This window comes from Bombus impatiens, unplaced genomic scaffold, assembly GCF_000188095.3.
Source record: "Bombus impatiens unplaced genomic scaffold, BIMP_2.2 scf_0099, whole genome shotgun sequence".
NCBI lineage: Eukaryota > Metazoa > Arthropoda > Insecta > Hymenoptera > Apidae > Bombus > Bombus impatiens.
Genome location: NT_176518.1, coordinates 650,669 through 677,838, shown reverse-complemented (window position 1 = coordinate 677,838; position 27,170 = coordinate 650,669). Strand labels below are relative to the sequence as shown.

At 34.5% G+C, this 27,170-nt stretch overlaps 3 protein-coding genes and 1 non-coding gene across 8 annotated transcripts; 3 read left to right on the top strand and 1 right to left on the bottom strand.

The window, feature by feature from the left end:
- Positions 1–1,039: 1,039 nt before the first annotated feature.
- LOC100745567 lies at positions 1,040–25,139 on the top strand. 5 transcript variants are annotated; one of them, XM_012394816.3, is made up of 11 exons: positions 1,040–1,393; positions 11,885–12,025; positions 13,094–13,187; positions 15,403–15,483; positions 20,213–20,376; positions 20,807–20,992; positions 21,378–21,533; positions 21,747–21,899; positions 23,095–23,356; positions 23,636–24,043; positions 24,223–25,139. In XM_012394816.3, the coding sequence occupies exons 2-11, from the start codon at positions 11,946–11,948 to the stop codon at positions 24,613–24,615; spliced, it is 1,977 nt and encodes a 658-aa protein (XP_012250239.1). In that variant the 5' UTR covers positions 1,040–1,393; positions 11,885–11,945; the 3' UTR covers positions 24,616–25,139. The 5 variants fall into 5 exon arrangements, with proteins under 5 accessions (XP_012250239.1, XP_003486191.1, XP_024220299.1 ...); XM_003486143.4 differs by having other exon boundaries at positions 1,042–1,393; positions 24,220–25,137; XM_024364531.2 differs by lacking the exon at positions 1,040–1,393 and adding an exon at positions 10,786–11,237 and having other exon boundaries at positions 24,220–25,137.
- Positions 3,455–4,648, top strand: LOC105682169 (meiosis-specific nuclear structural protein 1-like). The gene has a single exon (XM_012394693.1). The coding sequence runs from the start codon at positions 3,455–3,457 to the stop codon at positions 4,646–4,648; it is 1,194 nt and encodes a 397-aa protein (XP_012250116.1).
- On the top strand, positions 11,543–11,615 carry TRNAV-UAC. The gene has a single exon. It is a non-coding gene; the product is annotated as a tRNA-Val (tRNA).
- A 144-nt stretch (positions 25,140–25,283) lies between the features above and the next one.
- On the bottom strand, positions 25,284–27,082 carry LOC100741414 (replication factor C subunit 2). The gene is made up of 6 exons (XM_033318500.1): positions 26,810–27,082; positions 26,387–26,654; positions 26,043–26,291; positions 25,739–25,948; positions 25,544–25,657; positions 25,284–25,448 (listed from the first exon to the last, which is right to left on the bottom strand). The coding sequence occupies exons 1-6, from the start codon at positions 26,920–26,922 to the stop codon at positions 25,347–25,349; spliced, it is 1,056 nt and encodes a 351-aa protein (XP_033174391.1). The 5' UTR covers positions 26,923–27,082; the 3' UTR covers positions 25,284–25,346.
- Between the last annotated feature and the right edge of the window lie 88 nt (positions 27,083–27,170).

Here is a 27,170-nt window from a genome sequence, read left to right as displayed (position 1 = left end):
TTATATTCTTCTCAAACTTCAGAAGTTTTCCAACAATTTATGCTTTTCTCCTCCAAAAAGGGTAGATTATATTCATTGAAAGAAAAAGAATATTTTATTATACGAAAATTGAACCGAGGATTAGCATAAGTGGCAAGCAATCTTGCGCTCGGTTTCCGAAACATAGCTGCCATGTAGAAGAATTCGTATTTTATCTCCGGAACTTAATTTAAAACAAAATTCAGAGCACAATTTCCTACCTTTTCACATCCTTTATACGACGTCAGTGAGTGGAATCGAAAGGGAAAATGTGTGGGTGAAAGAACTGGAGTAGAGGTTTCCAGGTCAGGTTAAGAAGCACTCGTTATTGGACCGAAATATATAAACGTGTAAGGAAAGAATCAGATTTTATTGTGCTCAATAGCTACAAGAATCATTGTTAAATAAAGACCTAAGTATCTATTCGATATAGATGATATCACACTTAAATCGAAGATCTTAATTATTTCTGCTGATGTTGAAGATGATAACAAGTAAGCTGTAAAGATTTAAATAATTTCGTTTATTTAATTCTTGGGATATCGTGTAATTGTTGATATTTTTTATGCGACGATTAACGATGAAACATTCTAAGAGATCGTAAATATGACTAATAATTTAACGCTTAATTAATTAATTAAATTGTCCATAAATGCATTCAAATCTTCGCTCTAATAATAGATAGTTAATGAAATATGAGAAGCTGTATGCACGCAGGAAAAGTAAATCACAAAAGTGAACATTTTAATCGTTTTTAATCTCATTTCTCTGACAAATGGCACGAAGAGAGAGTAGGTGGATTTCATCGGTTCGCAACGGTTCTAACGCGACCATTCAATTTTCTCTCGGGAGGATGAAAAACGTGCGCGTAACGTTGTTAGTACGAAGTAGAAAATTTCATTTGGAACGGCGAGAAGTAACGCAATCACAAGCGTACGCGCCTCCAGGTTCGAAGGTAGGGTCGTAGGAACTTACCTGGTGGGTTCCGCGTGAGCCTATCAGAGGGATGGGTTTAAAGAGGCCGCGCAGCATAGCTTCGGCTAGCGTGTGCCTTGACGCGGAAAGCCGGTTAGTCGGTCTCAATCCTGTGTGTCGCTCGCATATACCGAAACGTTCCACTCCGCTTCGAAAGTCTATCCGTGCCTTTTCCGAACTTTCGCCAAATTTTCCTTCGACTCGATCGGTGAAACTTTGTACTAAGGAAACTTCTCTTCCACTAGAGAAGAAACCAGCGCCGTTGGTTTTGTTTGTCGTTAGTTGATCAATTTGTCTAACTAGTCGCGAACAAATCGTTTCTTCCTGTGAATTTTTCTGCGATCCAAAGTGCACGTGGATAGGATTTATAGCGATTATCTTGGAATTTGCGCATCAGAGGGTATGTTGATTTTCTTTTTATGCTAGTCCTAGAATAGCGCAAGCGCCTGTACAACAACGTATTAAGTGATTCGATTTGGTTTTGTAAACAGTCACCACGTGTGAACAACGCAGCTTGCGTATAAATAATTCCTTCTGAACTAGATCGGCATTTTTCTTTCAAGTTTCTTTTCTCTGCTATCGATTCTTGTCGCGCAGCTTATTGTCCGTATGTAAGTTAAACATTGTTTTCCATATACGTATGGGAGATATATTGCGTGTGTATGAAATTAATTGAATGTATTTATGACAAATATCGATTGTCAAATATCATTTGAATGATAGATAATTTTCATTCTAGTATAATATTAGATACAAGTGTAGAAAATAAATACGACGCAAGTGTAACGTAACTCTGGATTATGTTATCTTTCACGCTTTCAAGAACGTCCTATATGTCTTATATATGATACATGTACGTACATTCCATTAAATATGCGTAATTTAAAATTAATAATAAGTCGGTATCCATTTTCGAAAGTTTATTTCAAAGTATTATTACATTGTGCGAAATTCGATCTCAGCCTTCTATTTGACATCGTTCAACAATAGGTGTTTCGAACAATTACACGGACAAGTTACATCTCATGGAGTTTGAAAGAGCAGCTGTTTTCTGGGAACAAGCAAGCCGTAATTGTGAAACATATATATCAAAGTCAGTAACCAGATATTGTGTGAGTTAGATCTCACACCTTTTCACAATAGCTTTACGATAAGTAGATTATGTATACGCAATTATTTTTCCAAACTCAAAACCTTTTTGTTCATACTATCGGATCTACGTATGTGCAATTGATCTCTAAATCACTATCTTACAAAGCTAATGATTCTAGTAACAATAACTGTAATGATACAATTATATCAAAACATCAACAACAATGATATCAAAACATCTTACAGGAAAGTGTTTTCGGACTATTTGTTAATACACCATGTTAGCCGTATCGCGTCAAATCTAACAGAACCTTATACCAAATGCCTATTTACTTTAATTATTAGCTATTGAATTAATGGAAATATTCAGCAAGATAAAGCAATCTTATTATATACGACGTTCTTGCAAAGGAGATTTTTTACATACTTATATCTTTCGTACTTTTGCTTTGCTTTGCAAAATAAGCATATCAGAGTATGGAAAGTTTTAACAATAGAAAATTAAGGAAGATGAAATTAATTGCACACGTGAGCTGCAACAATCAAACATCCTACGCGTACTTTTTCCCACCCTGTACGTAATATGCACTAACAATAGCAAGCTTGTTTCCTTTACATCTTCAGAGTTTTTACACTTACGATCCATTAGTATCGAAACGATAATGTTACATAGAATTGAATTCATTTGTATCGAACGCTAAACATCGATTTTGTAGCCAGAATCATTCGTTGTCTTTTTTCTTGCTACAATATAATAAATATTGTGTAATATATTCTATTGAAAGTTAATAGAAAATATGGACAATTCACGCGTGTATTAATCGTTGTGATTGGGCATGAAATAGCTGAATCGCGTGAGTAAATTTGGAGTGACCTAAATTGGCGTGCGAAGATTCCCAAAGAGTAATCAAGTCCCGCAAGAAAAAGCGAATTGAATGTACCGTTAATCCGCCATTAATTTTATTCCAAGTACTGTGTTACATCGTATGCAAATGCAATGTTTCGTGTGACTATTGAGATTTGCGCATCGTGAATCATTTTTTGTTGCAGAGTTCACTAGCTGTTACACACTGTGCAACGTAATATGTACGTTGTACAATGATAAATCGATCGACGTGTTAATTAATCACTGTACAACTCAATCAACGGGGAAAGCAATTCGAAGAATTGTGATTAATCGATATGAGTAGCCTCGTAAAAGTTTTATTTTCTAAAGTACGATGATCAAAGTTAGTCGAGTGTAATTGTAAAGAAATCTGAATCACATTTGTTTGTTAAAATAACAGTGGCAATACTTTGTTGGGTAATTTCCAAACAATTCATATCCTTGTAAAGTAACGTTGAACAGCGAAAGCTCGACGAGCCAGTCATGGAGAAGGGATCAAAGAAAGAAGAGACGCAACAAGATACGACGAAAGTAAGAGATTATATCGCGAAGCTACGACGAAGTAGTCGCAATCGAGAATCGTATGACGAGATCGCAGAACTCGAAGCTGAGCTGCGAAGGGCGTACATTACGAAGGAGCTGCAAGCGCAAATCCTAGAAAGGGAGACCGAGCGTTACATCGAGAATGTACGGAAACAACAAGCCGCAGAACTGATGCGATTGGAACAGCAGGCGGTCCTCGAGGATGATCTTCGCCAAAGATCCGAGAGCCTCGAGAAGTCGGAAGATTACAGGAAAGAACTGACTATTCAGATGAAACGGAAAGAAGAAGAGAAGAGTTTGATGATGGAGGAAGCTCGCCACGAGAGAGAAGTCTTAACAGAAATGGATAGAATAAGAGAACAGCATGAAGAACTTAAAACGCTTGAGAGAAAAAACCAACTGGCTGAGACCTTAAGGCGAGAACGTTTAATTTTTCAGGAAATTAGGCAGATTCGCGAGGAAGAGGAGAGGGCAGCTGAGGCGGACAAACTTTACAAGGACGAAAAATATTTAAAGGAAATCGATGAAAGAGTTAAAAGAGTGAGAAACCTTTACGAAGAACAATTAAAAAGAAGGGAACGAACAATGAGTAAGATTGCCAACATACTGATAAATGCAGAAACTAGAAAAAAAGAGAGAGATATTTTGATAGACGAATTGATAGCTGAGGATGTAAAGTATGAGTCGTTGCTGAAAGAGGAAATGGAAAATATTCAAAGAAAGAGGATGAGAGAGGAATTGGCGGTTAATTTGAAAGAACAAATTGTTTTCACAGAACAGTGTAAGTTACGATTTGTTGAGCAAGATAGAATGTTCGCAGAAGAAATTATGAGAAAAATTGTAGAGGATGAGAAAACTGCCAGACTGACTGCTGCGGCTAGACGTAGAATGCAGCTACAGTATCGAGAGGATTTGGCTCGATTGATCGAAACCCGACGCAAGATTCGAGAAGAAGAGATTTTCAATATGCAGGAAACTGCTAAAGAAGAAAAGAGGCGCGAAAAAGCCAATCTAGAACGTATTAAAGAAGATAGAAAACGATTGTTGGAAAAGCACGCGTCGAATGTTGGTGACTTTATTAATAAAAGCGCTCTTTCTGAAGAGGAGCAAAAGATTATCGAACAATTCGCATAATTTCACGAGTTTTTAACTCATAACCTTTAGCCAACTAATCCTTAATTGTCAATTAATTAATAATGATTTACACAAATCGACAATCGTCCATAAGTTAAATGATATTATTGTCAGGAGAACTTAGTTCTACAGTTTGAAAGTTCTCGAATATTTAATAGAAGATAGAACAAATCTACATCCCGGCACCTGTCGACAGGTGTTGCTAATTACTAAAATGTTTCACTTCCTTTGTGAGAGTTCGCCTGAGAAATCCAGAAAAAGCCAGATGCTTAGTTGCGTCGAATTTAGCACTGTATCTGCAAGTATTTGATTCGTGTAAATTATTAAATTAACATTAGAAAATTAAATCTTGCCAAATCTATAAAAATGACGAGCGTGAATTTATTATGCAACAGGATAACAAAGAATGGAGTGTTCTGTTCTTTAAAAGAAAAGACGAAGAGAGCACATAAGTACCTACATATTGTCACAGAAAAAGATCGCGTTATGCGGACTTGAGAAGCGTCGTTTATGAATCTATTAATTTAAGCTGTTGTAAGATCACTACATATGTTGCTACATAAGCAGGACTTGCTAGCTGAAATTCATAATTGTACGAAATACCGTCAAATAGAGATCTTAAATTCAAGCATCAAGTAGCGACATAGATTAATATTATGACATCCAGGACCGCACGTAGAATTTTATGTGGTCTGACTGACCCAGATTTCAAATCCTTACTTTCTTAGATTTCTGTCACTTCGCATATCCAGATGCCTTGAAATATCTAGGTAAATTTTGACACCTGACCAACTTTACGATTTTTCTATATCACGAAGACTACTATAGGTATTGTGCTTAAAAATGACTAGCATACATACATAGAAATAAACGAGGTCATTGTGACATCTAATGTTCAGTATATTTTATAATTTTATCTTTTACATCTTATTTAACTAGTTAATTGGGTTTGACGTGTATACTCGTCGTATGAAATAAAAAATTGCCATTTATTATAAAAACTCAAAATTTTAGTAAAAAGTAATATAAACGACATTTAATGGCATGTTTCCTTTATACTTCCAGTAAACATATTATGTATTTTATAAAAAAAGTTTGATTATTTGATTATGCGTATATCGGCTATTCTCAAAACTCTTTTGTGTTTTGTATCAGCTACAACATCAAAAGCACATCCACTTCGAAGATGTGCCGTCTGCTCAAAAAATGGAATCCGTAAGGAGTCACGTTACTCGTACTCCACTTGCGAAGTTTCACTTTGTGCGGTACCTTGCTTTATAAAATACCATACTGAAATCAACTGAATTTCTTAGATCTTTTTTCTTTAATTTTTCTTGTTTATGAATTTTGTTATTTTCTGGCAATTTTTAAGTTTTTAATAGCAATACCTTTTTCAACGATGAATTGACAACTTTTTATTGAATGAAAATGTAATCCTTCCTCGTTCTGCTTTATTTTTGTCATAAAATTTATAATCGGAGCATGTGCCCTGCGTTCGACCTGTATACTCGTCATTGCTTGATTTTAACTACGCACCCTGTAAGGGATTTTTAAAACTAAATTTCGCTGTTAACAGATTGCAATTTCGGGACTATGAAATATTACGAATGATTTTTCTGATTCATTTAATTTTATTACTATTAATATTATTATCCCTGATAATTATGAAGGGGGGAGGGGGTGTACGTCTGTTTGAAGCAAACGCACAGAGTTAGTTAGAAGATTTCTGATTTGATTAACGAGATTAACGTCGTTTTGTGTTCGATGCGTAACTAGCGGAATGCAACCGTTTAAGTAACGACAGAAGCCGATCATCAAACGTAGACTATTACGTTCTCCGTCTTCCGATTAATGCGCCCGATAAATCTTAAACACGACTGCGACTAAATTAAACTAGCTAGAGAATAAGCCGGTTTAAAGGTGATAGCAACGTCAATCGATTGCACAGTTTAGCAACCCAATCGATACCAAACGTGAGCGTGTATTTCCTTGAAATTGGGATTTGACGTTGGAAAACTCGATCAAAGGCTTATCGAAACGAATAGACTTTGAAATTTTGCCAAGCTTAGAAATGTCGAAGGACATTTCTTTTCATGAAATAATATAAATTGAAGAGAGCGTTAAAGAAAAGTAATTCGCAAATGAACAGATTTTGTAAAACTTGGAAGGAGAGGAAATAGTTTTCAATTATCCTCCGTACAAAAGGGAAATGAAACACTTTCAATGCTAAATGAAAGAATGATTATTTGATGCTTACTCGTAATGGTACACCGTTATTTCAATTTACTTGCACGTTACGTCTATCTTCGTTTTCTTCTTGCTTGGAGTGGAAGAATCAAGTTTCTTGATCGTTAAAAGCAATGGTAGATATCTCGTTAACGCCTTTTTTTCGCAACGTTAAATTATATAAGCTTACAGACTGCAAATATTCCTTTGTTTATTTAAAACGTTAAAAATATAAGTAGAAACACAAAAAGGTTTTGAACTAAAAATAGATATGTTTAACCAAATAGCGAAATAAGAGATGCGAGGGAAAGAAACAACTTTCATGAAACATATTTCTGGCTTTAGTGCGGTTAGTCTCTACGCACTGGAACGTATAACATCATAGTCATTTACAAGACAAAATTACGCGCAAAACGATATAATGTAAATTAGTTGTTTAAGAAATTTGTTAAAAATATCAAGATATCTATTTCAGATTATTCCAACGAATCTGCACATGGGCATAGAAACCTAACCAGTTCGTAAATATCGCCTTAAACTAGTTTCAAGTTGTGATATTTATATATGCAGAATGTAGAAACGTTTAATTCTCTACTTTTCCGTTGAATGAACTTTGTTATGATTTTTAGAAAAATTGTAGTACAATTAATGTTTTCATAAAAAAATGATTATCCTACCACGTCCTATGCTTTCAATGCTTCAACATGTTTCTATTTACATACTCGCCATTGTACATGTGCAAACTATTTTTTCACTTTTTTTGAAATTATTGTATAATGTTTTTTTAAACAGTAAATAAAGTAGAAATACGTGCATGAAGCATAGAATGACACGTGCAAGAAATACGTAATGGAGTACTGTTTCCACCTTCTTTGTAACATGTAATTTGTTATGGAAAATAATCCTTTTTTTTTTTCTTCTATCAATTGACGATCGCGTGACAACCACAAACTCAACACGTTTCTAACAATTGACTGTTTTATGGCCTTGTATCGAGTATACTCCTCGTTGTAACGCTGCTCTTTCTTGTGCTGAGTAACTTCGTTTAGTTCTCCGGAAATAAATTGCCTTGGAAGCAGAATGCAAGAAGCGAGAAGTCAGAAGATAGTTCGTTTTTTCGCACTATGTAACTGTTTCTCTGGCTAAAACGATAGAAAAATCGGGAACGTTTTTCGAATCGTAGGACTCCAATTATCGCTTGTATTCAAGTTGTATATGGAAGAATGAAACGTTTAATCGTAAAATAAATATTGAAAATTTGCAATATTTATTATTAATATTTATCAATATTTATCATCAATATTTTTACACTTGACATTGCGATATACAACATTGTACTGTAACAAGTTATTACGTTGGAACAGAAAATGATTTATGCTATTTTCCGTTTGTACAATAACTTCTTTGACAGTGACATTTAGAAAAGTGTGTATGTATATGTATACATATGTATGACGACTAGAAAGAAACCATTTGAAGGGTGTCTATGCAACACGTTGTACGACGTGCCGTGTAGCGGAGAACTTAATCCGATAAGCGAAACAAGCAAAAAGACGTTGCGCTTGCTTCTTAAACTTATAATCTTCAATAGTATAAATTTTACGTATTTTGAGATAAGAACGGTTGGAGATATACGCTTCCATATCGAGGCAATTGACTCTGCGTAGACATATATTATTTTCTGCTATACATAAATTTCCGATTTTTAATCTTCCAGTATAGAAATTATATCTTAGGCGTCATTACGTTATCTTTTATATATAAAGTGCATAAATATGTAAAATACGTTAAATAATCATCGAAACTAGCGAAAGTAATATTATAAAATTAACGCGGCTACTATTTTTAGTTATTATTTAAAATAATAGAAGAAACACAATCAGATAGATGATTCATAATGATGGAATTTAAAGTATACAAACAAGTGCAAATATTTAAATCTTAGAGAAAGTGCTTTCATTATGGATTCCTTTTTTACCAATTTTTAAATAAAACTACTAAATAAATTGTTTGTCTTCCCTAATTTGTAAATCCAGTTACATAGCAAACAAGTACAAGTCGATTATTTGATTTGCCAACTTGAATTTATTAAATAAATTATAAAAGAGTTTGAAGAAAGAAACAGGTTCTAAATTACAAACAATTAACAACTTCAGTTTAAACATTGAACTTTCAACCAGGAAACAAGCCAGAACGAAGAAATTAATCGTCAGGTATGCTCATGGCATGATTTATGAAACGATCACGATTTTTGAGGTCAAGGATTTCTTTTTACTGCTTACATATATCAACACTCCATCTCGGCAAAGGCAGTTAGTATGGCTTAGGTAGTTTTTAGAAATTCGTGGCTCGTCCTCGGTGACTTAAGGATATGTCGTAAATGAGGACTTTCCAAAGAGTAAGTTTGGTTGTAACGGTTCGATGACCGAAGAGTCAGACCTGGAGGAAGTTCCACACCGTTGCCAAACTTCGCCTACCGCTCACTATAGGGACCGTCTTCCTCCCTCTCTGGAAAGGGCTCTAAAAGTACTTGAAAAGGGGACAAACAAAACTCTTTAGATATAATCGGTAATTGCAACTTTTTAAATGTAGATTAATCAACGTACACTCTTGGCCATAAGTATTTGAACACCTCGACCCTCTTGCACGATTGATTAATACTAATAACGTTGCAAATTAGAAGATATAGGTGACTACTATTAATAAATTTTCTCACGCAGCCATAACGGGATAAAACTCGTTGGTATAAATTCATGAGACTTTTTAATTAACCGAATAAATAGTGTTTGTGTCGATATTTAATATTCTTTCGAAGATCTCAACTTTCATGAGAGATAAAATATTTTCATCGACATATGTAAAAGGAAATGCTTTTATACGAAGAAATTGGTTTTCGTGCCATATAGCGATTCAGGAAGAATTACACTCTGTTCACTCGTGCCTCGTTGTATATCGTGTATCTTGTTATCTATTCAATCGCATGGTGACAAATAATATGGTGACAGGGCTCATCCATCGTAACGTTACAATCTTATTGTGTCCCATTGTGTCGAAGCTACAGAATACCAAGAACTGCTACTATAAGCTACATAGTTATTCGGTCGCTTATTCCGTCCGCTTTTACAGAAGATGGCTTTGTAATACCATAAGCTACTGTTATACATATCGCCGGTTTGATAGCAGAATGACATGCGAGAATGACACGTAAGATGAGGTTTGCATGATAACGCTCGCCCACACGTTTCGCAAGTGATATTAAAAAAGTTGCTTGCATTAAAACACGCAGTTTTATGCTGTTCGGTATATTTACCCAAACTCTCTGCTAATGGCTATTATTACTAGACTATGAAGGTTTATGTAAATACATATTTTTGAAGAATGAAATCTACATAGCTTATTATGTGATTAGAAGGTTATCAAAATGTGCTCTTTATATTCCATTTTCTACATAATGATAAAGACATACGTGTCATATGTTGTAAACGAACAGATACATAAAGTGAAAGCATTCGAAATGGTAACAGGCGTTTATACTCCATTTGTGATGGAATCAATAGAATCCCAGTGCACACCTGACAACCAGCTGTTCTCGTCACGGTATCGTCATAGCCTTTCCTCGCATATAACTCACGTTCCCCATCATTCTCCGGGACACTGTATCGTGTACCAAGCCATGCATATCCTCGTAAATATTCTACTTCCTAACTTCCATAGAGGTCAAAATAGAACTGACGGTTAAACGGTTGTACGCTCTTGAAACTGCAATGTATAACATCTGTAGCACATCATAATAGTATAAAATTTGATCGATGACCTCGTACATCCTGAAAATCAAAAAGTCTTTGTGAGTGATATTAATTAATCGGGATATAGATATAAATTGTTATATTCTTATTGTGTAAAACTGGCAAAACTTTTTCAGCTACCTAATAATACACGGTATCTATAAACACAATCGTAACGCGAAGTATGATTAATTATTTTTGTTTTACACTGTTTCCTAAACATGAATCGCACTGCACTCACGAAACACTATTTGCATTCATGTACTACATCGTATATCTAATTATGCGACGTCTACCATCTTAGCGATTTATATAGACACTCACACTCTCCTGACTTCGTCTAGACCTCTCTGGATATATGTGCATTGTTGGTAGTTGTCGCAGTGGGCGAAGGAATGAACTTTCTCGTGCATAACATATGCAGATCAACCGACCATTATGGAAGGTTACTTAATGCATTTACGAATATTACTCATAACGTTTCTTGGTCGATTGTGACGCGTGGGTTTACTCACTGAAACCGCCCTGGCGCCTCTCTGTAAACGCAAACCGACGATCGATTCCAATTACTTTTAATTGTAAGCGAACTATAGCTCTAGTATTACAGTCTATCATCTATCATCTATCATCTATCACCGTTTTTTTTTCGAATAATGGCTAAAGCAATTCAAACACGCTTTACTACGCTTTACACGCTTAATTATCGATGCTTTGAATCGCGATATATGAGATTATGATAAACTAAAAATTTTTATGCATTTATAATATGTAAAAGCAGGTGAAATAAATTTCAGTCTAAGCTCTATTTCTCTAATTAATACTCATAAAAATATAAAAATACTAATATTTGTGACTTTTAATATAAAATCGAACCCTACATCGAGGTTCCGTGGTGTAGTGGTTATCACGTCTGCTTTACACGCAGAAGATCGCCGGTTCGATTCCGGTCGGAACCATTCTTTTTTCCTTTTTCATGCGTACGTATTTTGTGTATACGTATATCATGTTCCAAACATACTTTTTGATAATTTTACAAATAGATAATTTTAATTGAAAAAAGAATAAGCGAGTAATGCATACTTTAAAAGTTGCATTAACAGAGATTGTGAAATAAGGAAGAGAAACAAAAATAAAAAATATAAAAATGCTATAAAAATAAAAAATATAAAATAATACAAAAATACAAAATATAAAAATAACATCAGATTTTATTTTATTATTTCAGATGTCAATGCAGCGAACAAATTAACGTAGGTTGAAATGTTGCTGTTATTGCTGTTGTCGCTATGAACGAGAGCCGGTGCTACATCGATTCGCCCGTGCTCGCTGAACATCAGCTATTCAACCGGAATGGGAAGGCACTCAGGTGTGATTATCATAAACGCAGCCTATACTACCGTATTATATTACGGGTTCGCGTTTAATTGCTCGCGACAAGAAGGGCGTCGACTATATACCGTACATTGATTTATCGTTCATAATTGAAGAGTAGAAATCTGGAACACTTTTCTCATCCCAGTCAAGGGGCAGCCGATTAATTTTTAGTTCATTATTCGTCAATTTTCTTCGCAACTTAGCGTGCTTTCAAATATATTCTTAAATGTGATCTCTACCAGTTTTATCACTGTTAATTGCTGCTTCGAATAAATAATACATTTCGTATATGTAACAACGACAATGAACTTTCATGGGCTGGTTGCTCCACCAGATTATTCAACAAATATGCAATGCTCTGTTAACATGTTTGAAAAAATTCGAGATTACTTCACGTAACATTTTAATCGCTTTTCCGTATAATTACGCAAACACGAGGTTTGATCTGGCTAGATAAAGATGTTAGATTTCGGTTTAAAAGTTTATACGTTAATAATGGTTAACAATTTTTGAAAAAGCAGGGTTCTATACAACTCAACTAGTTTCTAAGTTTTGTTTAAAATAAGTTCAAAATGGTTATAATTTTTGTAAAATTTCTATAAGTTGTAGGAGCTTTGTTTATTTTATGATTAAAATTGAGAGAATGAAAGGTCTTTCAATCTGTTTCAAACAAAGAATTTTCGAGCAATTAAAGTATCAAAGACAATTAGAATTATATGTATATAAAGAGAAATAAAAATAAAATGTGCCAACATTTTCTAAATTTTAGAATTAATCTTTAACACCGAGATGAAACGTTCAAATGCGTAGAATATAACAAAGATTTATTTAAAACGAGAGCTTTGGAATTATTGCACAATTATTACTTCGCGAATATGTCGAAAGGAAGTAGTTAAACACGATGAAACGTCTGAAGGCTAAGCAAACAAATCGTTTATATCGTAATTGGATAAATTATCTCCTAACATGCAATTACGACACGTCCAATTGAACAGGGAGAAAAGCAGCAATCGTTTTAATCGTTATATATACACAGCGCATTAAACAGCTTTGATTTTAGGGGATCGAAAAAAAGTGTGTTACTTTATACAACCGACTGTGGTGACGGAAAAGAAGATCTGGGACTCAAGCTTCAGCAACGATCAGTTTCTCTGGTAAGTTTAGTAACGTCTGTAAACTAATTACTATTATGTCTTCTTTACAAACAGGTAAGAAACAAGATGGGAATATGAAATTAATCTGACAAGGTTTTATTCTAACTATCTCGCAATTTTAGATCGACAATAATAGAAACACGAAAGAGACATTCGATTAACTCGTCGGATAGGAATATCCAGAAATAAATTGTTCCTCATGGGTAGTTGCCAGCTAATCCTAGATTAGGAATTGGCGTATCTAGTATCTCTCGTATGTCGCCTTCCGGGTCTACGAGGCTGGTAGAAGCTTCCATCCCTGGCAATGATTATATGTTTCTCGACTCATGATACTCCTTCTTCCCGAGCACACCCACGATCTTCGATGATTAACGAACGCGAAGACGACCCGTGGCGAACTAAGGCTGCTTTTAATTGCTTCAATTAACTACGTTGAAGCAGCACGATCCGCCAGTAGGAAGTATCGTAGTGCACTATCCCGACGTCACAAAGCACTGGCCTTCGCCAGTTATAACTTGACATTCTTTGTTCGTCGATACCTCGGGGGATATGTAAGATACTGTGACCATCGATAACTCTTTCTGTTCTATCTGCTGCATTTATGATTCGAAGAGTCGTCAAATACATAACCCATTTGCATTATATCGAATGACAAATCAATTGTGCTTTGAGGGAGACGGCCGCAATTATGATAAGATACAGCTATATTGCCAGAGAATCAACTATGGCTCATTTCATATCAACGGTTTAGATAAATCATCGAGAATAAACCAGGTTTTAGAAATTTCATGGAAGCGAAAAATGAATTAATGCAACGATTGAATTAATTTCACAGAAGCTTGGCTTTTATTAGTCGCGTGTATGGAAAGATTACATCGATGTGCGCGATATCGGTAATCGGTAATTGTTGTCTATTACTGACGATTATCCGAAATATCTGAAACATCATTCGCTTATATAATTTCCAATATAAACAAATATACATATATAAGATTGATAATATGTATCAAGACGGAGCTAATTTCCATAAGTAGACCTACTAGGAGCATCCCAAACAATGTAAATTCAACCTAACCCCAACTCATTTCTAATAATAGAATGAAAAATGTCCCATTAATGTGATGGATCTCGTTTGTACGTTGGTCATCGTATTGAGATGGATCGCCGAGTCAAACGGATTTCGTAATAAAGCTTCACAATCGGTCTGGGCTTGAACGCTTTAAGAGGGTCGATGTACCCGCGCATTATACGATCATCATGCGTACATATACATATGTGAAGTGTCTCCCTCACACGCCTGATACGCGTATAGTCGTGAGAATCCTTGAGCAAGTCAAGAAATCGTAATTCTCACGAGCCCTACAATCGGGCCTTTCGCGTAATTTCTCGGCTTGGGTTGCAGTCACACGCCATTTGCCTGAAGCAACTAGAACAGCAGACACGCATCTTTCTAAAGTTGTATTTAGAACCGCTTCGTTCCTCTTCTCGACATTGAATACGCATTAACCACGCTTTCATAACTTTCTATTGTACAACGTTTATTCAAGCCGACGTAACTTACGTAGTGCACATGTATATTGACGTTATAAATACAATAAGTGAAGTTTTCAAAATGATTAACAGAAAATCGCCACTTTTTACTTTGCAGTTCCCATAGGCAGTAATTAACATGATTTGTAACAATTTATACGAGGAGAGCATAATCAATTAAAAATATTGTATAAATATGTTATAGAGTTTTAGCAATAATAATTTGTGAACTTCCGAAGGATATTGTATTTTATTTTTTTTCCTAATCGTACAAGGGGAAGTTTTTTGGGAAGACATTATCGAAAAAATAATTATTTTATTACGATCGTAATTATCGTACGCACGCGATTATTCTCAGTGTTGAGATCTCATCACCTGTAAAAAATCTTCCAAGCATCACGAGTATTATCTTACTGCGAAGACTCACGAAGGACGTTGATCGTAACAGGAAAACCACGACCCTAGCGTGTGACGTGAAATATATGGTCAAGAAATGATTCCACAAAACTGACATTTGGTTTTTTACAACTCTGAATATTTGCAAACGAAGTGCAATCTATACGTGTGATAAAGTTTACGACCCACATACATATTTAAAAGTCCCATTTTATCTAAACTGTAAATACATAAACTGAAGAAATCTGAATTCATATTGCTGATATAAATCTAACTTTTTTCATTTCAGACTGCTCTACATACAGGAAGTGGAACGCAGCAGCAATATCTGGAACCAAGAATGGCGCAATTAGAAACCTTGGAAGCAAAGGTAATAAAATAAAGAAGATTTATATCGTTTAGTATATAAAGTGAAAATAAACTTTTTAAACTAAAATTACATACATAATACATATTTTATAATTTTGTTAATAATAATACACAGCGAATGCACAAAACAAAAACCTTCAAAGTACGAGAAACAAAATCTTAGGAAGAAATTGCATCTACAATGACCCCATTGCACAATAATTTACCAACTAATAATACATTAGTGAATTTACAAATTACAAGTTATAGATTATAGATTTTTTTTCATAATTTTAAAATTTTACTTACTTCTTTATGTAAAAGAATTTATTAATGCTGTAACTTGTAACTCGTAAAATTTCACTAATAATACTACTTCAATTACGCAGCAGAGTCCATGTTACTTAAAAAATTTTGTTTCGCTATTCTAGAATATGAAATTCTTGCTACGCCCAGGATCATTCTTTTTTACATCTTTTTTTTCTTTTTGAAAGACTCGCGCAAAAAGGTAGGTATATGGAAGTCGTTTTTAACCGTAACATCCCGTCGGAAGAAACCGAAGGCGATGTTTCGCGGTTATTGGCGGGTCCGCAATAGCCCCCAGCTTTTTAAGGCTGTCCAACCAGTGATTTATATGCAGATGCATGGACCAAACTGTGTTTCGTTCAGGGCCCTTCACTCGAGTTTCGGACTGAGGGACCGTGTGCGCGCGGGTGCCATTAAAACTGCCCCGAGTCAGCACACAGATACCCAATAGCGCAGCATCCTCAAAAATTCTTTTTTTTAATTCCACTTATGTCGATAAAATCGTAGGGTTTTGTTCCATTATTAAATTCTTCTATCTTTAATCTTTCGTGCGTATAATAATTTAACAGAAAATTAAGAAAGAGACAGAGCAGTGAAAAGATAATTTTCTTAAAACTTCTAAAATACATTTTAGTAAAACGTACACGTTACTTTTGATTAAATTTATATTTTTTGTTTTCCTACGATATAGGAATATAGAAATAAATATGTTACATACTACAACTGCTTCCTTAATTTTGATTCACTAAGATATATCTGTTAGAAGGAAAAATCATGTATCCATCCGTCATCATACACGAAACAACTGTGATCTTTTATCTCACCCTTCGGCGTTAGCAAGCATATTTTCTTAACTTTCTTAAGACGCGATTAATGTACGTTGTCAGATTCGTTGACTTCTTCGAGCATGCTACAAAAATCCATTCCGATGTTTACGCCCGAACAGACCAGCGCGAAGTCATGTTTTGCCATCTCAGAGGAAAAAGGCAAAAGCAAAAGAAAGAATGGACGAAAGAGTAAAAGAAAGAGAAAACAGAAGGAGCGTGCTGTGCACAGGGGGCTCGATATGAATAATGAAGAAGAACGTCGACTTGAAAAGGTTGCATCGACGTCGATAGGATATCTTCTTACCACGAGCCAAAAACGTTTTTCAGATACGTAATGATCTTTGTCGATGGAAGGAAGATTTTCGCATTGCTTCGTAACAATTTTTGGAACTTTCTATACAAAGCTCAAAGTTTGCGACGAATATTCTTTCGTAAAAGAAATCAGCGACTCGAGGACAGTGAAGTAAATTTTGTTTTTATGTAATTTATAAATCCATAAATAACAATGAAAGTTCTTAAAGTTGGTAATGGTAACAATAAAATTCTAAAAAGTAATACATATACTAAGTCTTTATACTTTACTGCTAAATTTGTAGCTCGCTACAGATTAAAGATTATTATAAAAATACAAAATGACGAGCAACATTTATTTTCATGAGAATGACAGAAAATAAACTAAAACACCATTTCATTGTTTCAATTTACTGCTAAATATACTTTATTTGTAAATGTACTAATCTACTGGTCAAAGGTAGGCTTTAGTACGTCCTTGGGTTGAAAGACTCAGACAGATCTAGTCAGCCAGATTGCAGATCCTGGAGTCAGTGCCCTTTACTGTCTGAACAGCAATGCGCCAAGCAAGATTTCGTCTTCTTAAAACGTTGAAAACACTGCCTTTCACAAATTTCGCGCTCGAATAACTGTTTTCAGAGATAATAATTTAACTTCATTGGAAACAATGGAAGTAGCAGCAAGCGCAAGAAAACTTTACAATATTTTGATCAATGTAGAAATAGACACACATAACATTTATCGTTATAACAGATACGTGATGATCTCTGCAAATAAATTTTATTCCATCTATTAAATTTTATCTCTATGTTGTCATTTGCTATAATTAAAAGAATATTCAGTATTATATATGATATATATAATGGAAAAATCCTGCACTGTGGAAAACTGGAATTATACGAAGTGATTCGTATGATTTCAGAATTATGTCAGGAATTTTATTGTTTGCGATATATTTCAGGGAATTTGTTGATACTATCAGAACACATGGAAAAGATAAAGTAAACGCGAACACGCGCGCTATTCTCTGGGCGCAACTATTGTATCGTACAGTTGCAGAAGAGGGTGGCAGGATTATCTCGGAAATGCGGATCTTCCCCATGCAAATTCCGCAATAAATTTCCGCTTCCTCCGTGCACACCGCTATCATCCTCCTGCAATGTAACGTGTACAGCGCGCTTCCACACGGGAAAAAAATTCACGGAATGTTCGTACTGAGATCACCGTCCATCCGTTCCCACTTTTACTTCTCAACGGGGGAGAAGAAAGTGTTAGATTTGATACAACTCCTCGCTGCGTGTCTCTATTACCTCATTATTTCAAAAATGTTATGTGGCACTATTTTGTTACGTTATGAGTCACCGCGTAGTATACTTTCCCTCTCAGTTAAAACGTCTCATCTATCGTTTTGAACTTTGGAAAAAGTGTCGTGCCATTATTGTTTTTCTTTATCCAACTGAAAATATTTAGTTCTTATTTCCTAACTTTATCCGTATAACTTTGTTTAAAAAGATGAAAAACACACGGAATTTTAGATATTTCAACATATCTTGTAAAATCAAGAAATGGTAGATAAGGACATATTCGCGATATATAAGATCATATATAAGATTCAGTAATTCATAGAGTCAGATATAAAAGGAAAGAAATAGTACATACGTATAAGTTCGTTAATTTATTTCATCGCTATCGACTGTTTGACACTATGGCATCATTGGAATATCATATTTATGGAAAGCAAGTACTTCACGGCTTGCACCCAAAGCCTTGAACTCGGATTGCCTTTTGTTTTCTACCACATACAATACAACGTGCGTAGTTGCTTTGTTTGATTCTGTCAACCTTCAGCAAAGACTAAAAAAAAACGAACCAATTGCAAAACGATAATAATATTTTCGTATCCTTACGCAGATTCAGGCACTATTTGAATAAAATATTTGAAATAATTGATTATTTATTAAAATAATATTGTAACACTGCGCACGTTAAAACTTTAAAACAAAAGGAATTCCTAAAGTATAATTTTCTAAGATAGGAATACTGGACATAAAGGTAGAGGTTTCGTAACAGTAGTTTTATGTATAATCAGCCGTCTACAGTTCCCTTTCCAAGAAAATAATTTCCGGTCTTGAAATAATACCATTCTTAGAAACAGTATAACACTACGAATCAGAGTAATAGCATTCTAGTTATCAAAACTGTTTGTACTTAATAATCTTATTTCCTCCAACTTTTTTAAAAGTTTGTAACTTTAAATCGCATTTATGATTTTTTAAAATCGAACAAATGTACAGATACGAACATTAGACGGTACGTTTACTATTATACTTTTCACTACGTTAGAATTGTTTTACGTTTTTCTTCTTAAGGCATTGACGTATAATCTTCCGACTTAAAACGAAATAGGATCGCATGGAAAGTTTTATCCTATAACCGTGAATCTTTATGCCGTAAATCTTAGTTGGAGATAATCTCATGAGCGGACGGCGAGTAGCCGGCGCGAAAAAGGCCCAAGCGAACGAAGAACGTGCGAAGCGAAAGGTGACGGTTAGAAACCGTTTATCTTACCTGTGGATGAAAATAAATGCGCCAAGACTTAACAGAGTCTAAATTAACTTATTCAGTAACTTCATTACGCAAACGGAATTCTATAACAATCTTGCGGTGCTATATATCTAAAAGTAAAAACGACACGAGCTAAATATGACATATTAAGTATCACAATTAATTTAAAAAATTTCAATGCTTTGATAAGAGGTGAAAATACAAGCAGAGCGCAAGGAATGTTTGGCAATGGCTACGGAGGATATCCGGTTAGTTGAATATTTTCTGCAAGCAAATCTAGTTGGTGGTCTCGTGTGGGACACACTGGGCGTGCAAGGTCTCGTATCGCATCCTTCTTTCTGGTTGCTGCGCAGTCAAGGCCGGCATTGACCTTCTCCGTGTTGTATGCCAGCAGGAGAGACCAAGTGCTGCTTTCTCAAGGACCATCGGCGTGCAGTACCGACGTGGAACTCCATTAAGATCGAGACATCCCGTTCCGACTATCGTCGCAAATCATAGATTTACTAGAGCGATAAATTTATATTTACACCATCGCTGTTTTACACCCCGAGTTTCAACCACGTTCAAATCACATCCTTAGGCTAAAGAAATATTGATTCTACCATATTGTGAGTTTAGCTTCCGACTATTAGAATGAATTATTATTTGGAAGATCGAAAGATTAGACAAGACTCGGTTTCTTTTTGGAAATTTGTAACTGTTTATATGTGCGTGTAAAATACGATATCACGATTGTAATTAAGAATATCTGTTTGTCCTCAGATGGCCAGTATCGAAGTATCTTTGTCAACTACGCCAAGAAGAAAGAAAGGTGGAAGCATTTCCGGTGGAGTAATATCGCCAGCTGGTCATCGAAATAGAGATCATTATAAGGAGCTAGACGCTCTTCGAATTGCATTACGCGACAAGGAAAATATCATTCAAACGTAAGAAACGTTTCATGAATATATAATAGTATATAATAGTACCGAACAAATGTTTTCCAATAATCGCTTCTTGCTGTAGCGTTCTGATTTTTTATATCATTTGTAAGAAAACGTAAAGTTTCGATCGCTTAGAGCGATCGGCTGGCTTTCGTCACCCTCCGTCCGAAGAAGAGAAAGCAAAGACACTTGAGGGTGCAATAAATTAAGCCCGCCGCGTACTGAATCGTGCGCTGGCAGGCTGCAAGGAATTTGCGACTGCTACGCTTACGATATTCTTTCATCTTTTGTGCAATTGTCAGCTTTTTAAATAAATCTTAACGATTCAGTGACTGTGTTCTCTTCGGCATAAATAAATCTATGGAAAATATCAAATAACATTTCAAATATTTCGGTTTCGTTTCTAGGGTTAAGTTTTAATTTGGTTTTACAGACTGAAAGGGCAACTGTGCAACACACTGAGCAACAGATTAGCTTTACGTAATGGTGCTCCACCTCTAACCGAGGCTGACAGAAAAGCAGCCGAAGAACGACTTCAAAGGTTGCGACGCGATGCGGATAATAAGCGGCTAGCGATAAAAAATTTGAAATTAGCGCTCGAACGACTAGATATTACAGAGTAAGTAGAAAACTTGAATGATTCTTGTGTTGTCAATCATCGATTAAGCTAAATAAATATATTTATAAGTGTGTCAATTATTGAAAGATTAGATTAAAACAAAATTTATATTGGAATAATAGAGTAAATAAAAATGGGAAATAAATTGTGAAGTGACCGTATTGTATATAGAATCCTATATGGTCTAGTGGCTAGGACACATGGCTTTCATTCAGAAGGCTTGGATTCAGTTGCCCATATAAAAAATTTTTTTTCTTTATTTATATATTCTTCTCGTTTATTTTATATGCAATTTGTATATCTTGCGAATAATTATACCGTTTATTATATTTGATTGTAATTATCTAGTAAAAGAATGTAACTTAATTAATCATTTTTATTCCAGTAATATCGATGTTCGAATTCAACAAGCTGAATTAGAATACAGACTTGGACGCGAAGAACTCGAGCTTTTAACTCTTCGCGAAGAAAGCAGAGCTTTACAGGCTGCTTTGGAATTGGCAGAGACCCAGGAGAAACAGAAAAATGATACAATATTTAGGTATCTATCCTAAAGCAATAAATACTTTAAAAATGACAACTCGATAAAGATAAAGATATTATATCGAATTTGTACGATATATGTTTTAACTAGGTAAAATATATTTAATCGTATCTTAAATATTATCATTGACCTTATTACATTAACGAAATTTTAGGCCATAATGATTATGAAATACGATAGAATAAAGTATCTTTGATATTTGATTTATAGTTGTATCTCTGGTTCTACGCAAGTTACGATCCATGCAGTGGAAGTTAGCGCAGATCCAAAAAGTCCCCGTTTTGGTGCTGGACCAAGAGAAGACACACCTGGCTTGTATGTCGATTGGGCAGTTGAAGATTCTGGATTATGCAAGGGAGACAGGTTTCGTACAGTACAATATTCCACATTTTATTCGATAACTATACTATACACTTAAACATAAATGATTACTAAACTGCGGATATCTATGTTTATGAACACAACTAAACAGGTAGACTCTAGCTAGAGATTTGTTTCATTTATTAAATATTATGTAACTAGTACCATATTTTGAATATTTTATATATTTTCGTATATTATACGCAGTCATGGTAAAATTTATAAAAACAATTTAATAAGTAATCCAATAAAAAGTCACAAAGTGACTCATTATCTGTATAACGGTATATTATTGTAAACAGGATTCTTTTCCCTTTATCTTTAGTCCGGATACTGACGACTGGCGGTGAACACGGTCATAAAGTATGTTTTCTACGCTTAGCAATTAGCACGTAAAAGGAAAAACGATTATTTCTTCTCGCTGAATGAAAAGATCGTACAGAATAGATCATTTGATTTCATTTATAGTCTTCATGACAGAACACCTGTCGTTCGTAATAAATTGTAACATTTCTCCAAGAGAAAGCAAGCAAAACTGGGGTAATAAAATTACGATTTGTGATCAAAGAACAATGAGGAAGAAGATAGACAACGAAGAAAGTAAATAAAAAATAAGGAATAGGAAGAAAGGTGAAGATTATTAAAAAAGGAAGCACATCAATACATATAAATATAACACATAACACCAACTGCTCACACTATGTAACCCAGCTATCATTGTCGAACAATAGTGCAATCTTGGCATTTGGTTCCCAACAGGTCACTGTAGCGTGAAGCAGCACCGGAAGTTCGCCGAGTGCCCTCGCTAATTGCACCTGCGGCTTCACATGACCCTATCCTTTATCCTCCCTCCCATTTTCATGTAGATTTTTTAGCAGCGTTTGTTACAACTCACACCGCTGTATTTTACATTCAGCCTTTTATACTTATTTAAATGTATAGTAGAAAATAGTATAAATGATCAAAATTGTTTTAAGTTCAATACCTTTCATGAATGATTCGCTTTGCTTTATTTTGTTCTTGATTGGAATTATATAATTATATAGGAATTATATAAATTCTCAAAGAGAATAAATTAGTCTTTTCGCCAAGTCTCAATAGAATAAGTCAGCCCTTGCTTCGAAAACTGAAAAATTTCACCTAATTAAGCATAATCACGCTCATGAAACTCGTACTTATCGGTCAACATTGTCTACAGAATCTTGGAAGTGAATGGAAAACTTGTGGTGGGAGCAGGCAGAAGCGATTTAGCAAGGCTGTTGGCCGTTGCACCCGATGCAGCGCAAATCGTGGTCCTTCGAAAAGGCGAATCCCTGGCAGCACTCCGCACTCTTCGATCTGATAACCTTAGGCTGACTCACAGGATCGGATATCTCGAGGAACAAGTCAGGGATCTTCTCGCACCAAGTAGAGCCGAGGTTCCTGCAGACCCTCCACCGACCCGTCAAGAACAAGTTCAGGTATACGAGAGGACGACAAATACATTATTCTTCTTAGTTGAAAGCATTGTACAAAAAGATATAATACATTATTCTATACGTTAGTCCATAGGTCTTTATCATTTCTTCACAACCCTATTATACAGGATGCGGCATTTAAATGAAAACAACTGTACAGTGGTTCACAAACTATTTGAATATTCTTTTAGAACAGTAAAAAATGTTTGTAAATTCAAAAGCACCCAATTTATTTCGACATTTTGCAACAACTAGAATTTAATCTTTATTACTTTTTTTTAGGTTTTTCAAAAAGGACCACAGGTAACTGCGTTAGTTGCAAATCTTCCTGGCCTTAATGTACGGAATTCGATGGAATTACGGCAGAGTTTACCAACAGTAAGAAGCAGGCACAATGACCATTCAAAACGTTCGCTAGACGTAAAAATCTCGAACGAATTCGACTCGTCATCGGCTAGTATTTTCAATGGTCATCACAAATCACGAAGTAAGCAAAAACATCAAGGATTTCCATTAACCAGGTCAACTGCAAGCTTGGATTGCAAACAAACGCAGATACAATCGCAACTACAACGTAGAAGACCACCGCGCGTTGAATCAGCTTTGGAACATTTATCTAAGAATCGTAAAAATTCATCTCAAGTACAACCGTTAGACTTCGATTCCGAACCAACCTATTATCGATTACAGGTATTTTGTTAAATTTTAAATTATGATTGAAGTAACTAAACGGATGGATAACATTTTCTTTCGCAAACATATTACAATGATTATTTGAAAGAAACGAATGTCTGGTAGACCAGTGATTAGCTATTCGTGAAATTAGAATTATGATTTCCGTAGCTTAGGATTCTTTGTCATTTCAGGAGACTCAGTCGCGAGCGTCAGAAAACTCGGATATATCGGTAGTCTATAGCTCCCAAGAATCGAAATCTCGCCCAGCACCACCGAAAAAGCCACTTCGATTGTCTCTACATCGAGCAGCTAGTCTTCAATCCGTAGAAAGTGCACCACCATCTGCACACCATGAAATAGCTAAAAAACCGATGAAAAGAAGTCATAAAGGTGATCCACCGGAGAAAGGCATTAGAACGGAAACAAATGGAGAAACAAATAACCAAATGCAAGAATCGCATTCCAATCCACCTCAACCTCCGCCGAGGACACCTTCCAGAGCAGAGTCTTGTCAAAGTGCGTTACGATGGCCTTCCCCTAAGCCACGACCTCATTTAGCACCTGTCACTATGGAAAAATGGTGCTAAACAAAAAAAAATGTAAGGGAAGAAAGAACCATTATGATATGAATGATATTTCAAATATCGACGTACACTGCATATTATACATATTTTTATGTATTATCTGTTCAGTGTAACATGAATATTCGAGTAGTATTAACAACGAATCTTTTAAGATCTCTGTTATTATAGAAAAAAATTGGGGAACTTACGAAGATTTTTATACGATGCATTTGTAAATACAAAATGATATTTTTATGCTTTTTACCTGTACTTTAAGAAGACTGAATTGTTCTGGATTTATTCGTACGCTATTTTTATACCTATTTTTAAATTTTATGTTTAATTATATTAGCTGATAATGTTTCGTTGTATACATTCATTTCATGTACTATGGAATATAAACGTTCAAAGTAATCGATTACGTAAAAAAGTTTCGCTTTATAAGTTAAACAAATATTTCGTACAAAGTACGTGAAACGTACATTTATACTCCCTAATTTATAAGTATTAGTTCTAAAAATATGAATCTTTTTTTATTTTTATGTGATTAAGATAGCTTTATATATATATGTATGTATATCATTACGTGAACATCAAATCCAATTTTTTTTCATCAATTGCTAGTCGAAGTATATGTAGTATTAATTAAAATATTAAAATGATCATTTTTTTGAAAAAATAAAAATTTTATGTAATAGAAATATATAAATAGTTTTATTCTCTCAAATTACATATTCTTATCGTAGAATTCATTCTTATTTCTGCATAGTTCTTTGACAAAGTCTAGCAAGAAGACTGTTCATTTGTAGTAAACTATTAATTCCATCCACTATTCCTAGATGAGTTATTCCAATCTCCTAAAATGATAGTTCCAAATTTGTATTTTCATATCTATATCGATATAAAATATTCATTACATATTCATACACAATATAAATATATTTTAACTTACTTTTATAAAATCTAATTTTAATGGTTCTTCGATGGATAGATTTGTACAAACTCTGAATATATTACTGATCAAATCTTCTGCAGAATATCCCATTTTCCATAAATGTTCCATTATCTATAAACATTTATCAAAAAGGGCATTTTATATTCTTATGGTATGTTAAATGGAAGTTTTTAAAATAGCATAATATCTTACCCCATATGCTTTGGAAATTTTACCCTGTGCACATAATTCCAACATTTCTTTAACAAGTAATGGATGTGGTTCGTCACAGACTTTAAAAACATTCTCACTGTTTACATGTCCAAAACCATTATAAGTTGATTGTAAATTATTTAGAGCCTGTCTCATATCACCCTGTGCAGTAAATACTATTGCTTCTAAACCATCATCTGTATGTGAAACCTAGTTAATTCATTATATATATAGTGTTATTGCAATACATTTTCATTCAAATATTTAAATAAAAATACAACAATTTGTTAAAGATTGATCGTACATCTTCTTTCTGACAAACTTCAATAATCTTTGCTAAAATTTGCGCATCTGATAATTTTCCATATCTTAACATGGCACAGCGTGACTGTATTGGCTCGATAATTTTTTCACTTGTATTACAAGCTAGTGCAAACCTAGTTGTATTGCTATATATTTCCATTGTCCTACGTAATGCTTGTTGCGCACCATCAGTCATGCTATCAGCTTCATCCAGAATTATTATTTTGTGTTTTCCTTTTGCCAAATTTACCTGAATAAACATGGAATAAATGTTTGACAAAGAAAATTTAAAAGGGATATATGAAGGGGTTTGATATAGTATCAAACATAGAAAAAAATACTTACTCTCTTTTGGGCAAACATTTTAATTTTATTTCTGACAACATCTATTCCTCTCTCATTTGAAGCATTTAATTCTAATACTGCTTCCTTAAACGCTGGTCCTAATAAAATACGTGCCAAACATAATATAGTTGTAGTTTTACCAACTCCCGGTGGACCAGCAATGATAATATTAGGACAGTTCCCATGTTCAGCAAATACCGATAATCTGGATACTGTGTCTTCATTACCAACAATGTCAGAAAATATTTGTGGTCGATACTTTTCAATCCTAAACAATTAATGACCTTCATTTATTAAATTACTTTGTTTGCATTTTAACTTCCTTTTCTATTACTCTATAAATATATAAATCAATTATGGAATAAAAACATAACCTCAAAATTTGTTAGTTTCAAAATTATATATTTATTTATACTGACATACCATGGCAAATTGGCCGATTTCTTATCTTTTTCTTTATTTTTTATATTATAACCACTCGTCGATGGCACAGCTTCAATATTCATAGGTTCACCGACAATATTCTCAACTCCCATCTTTAAACTTTAAGTTAAAATCGCGGGAAAAATCGACCAGTTCGTTTAAACATGGATAAAATAGGAATATAAAGTAACAAGTTTTGATCATTTTTGGGACAGTGCAAACAGGAGAGTTGCATTATCGATTAGTAATGATTTTTGATAATAGAGGAACAATACCTACGTACTAAGTTCTTAAAAATTTATATTCAAAATATTTTATTTACGGAAAGTATTTATTATCTAAAAATACTATAAGAGAAAGA

Coding starts and splice junctions, on each gene's coding strand:
- LOC100745567 (XM_003486143.4), top strand. CDS start 11,946: ATGAACGAGAGCCGGTGCTACATCGATTCGCCCGTGCTCGCTGAACAT. Junction 20,377..20,806: donor AAGGAAAATATCATTCAAAC/GTAAGAAACGTT, acceptor TTGGTTTTACAG/ACTGAAAGGGCAACTGTGCA. Junction 21,534..21,746: donor AAAAATGATACAATATTTAG/GTATCTATCCTA, acceptor TTTGATTTATAG/TTGTATCTCTGGTTCTACGC.
- LOC100741414 (XM_033318500.1), bottom strand. CDS start 26,922: ATGGGAGTTGAGAATATTGTCGGTGAACCTATGAATATTGAAGCTGTG. Junction 26,655..26,809: donor AAATCGGCCAATTTGCCATG/GTATGTCAGTAT, acceptor TTAATTGTTTAG/GATTGAAAAGTATCGACCAC. Junction 25,949..26,042: donor AAGTTTGTCAGAAAGAAGAT/GTACGATCAATC, acceptor TGAATTAACTAG/GTTTCACATACAGATGATGG.
- LOC105682169 (XM_012394693.1), top strand. CDS start 3,455: ATGGAGAAGGGATCAAAGAAAGAAGAGACGCAACAAGATACGACGAAA.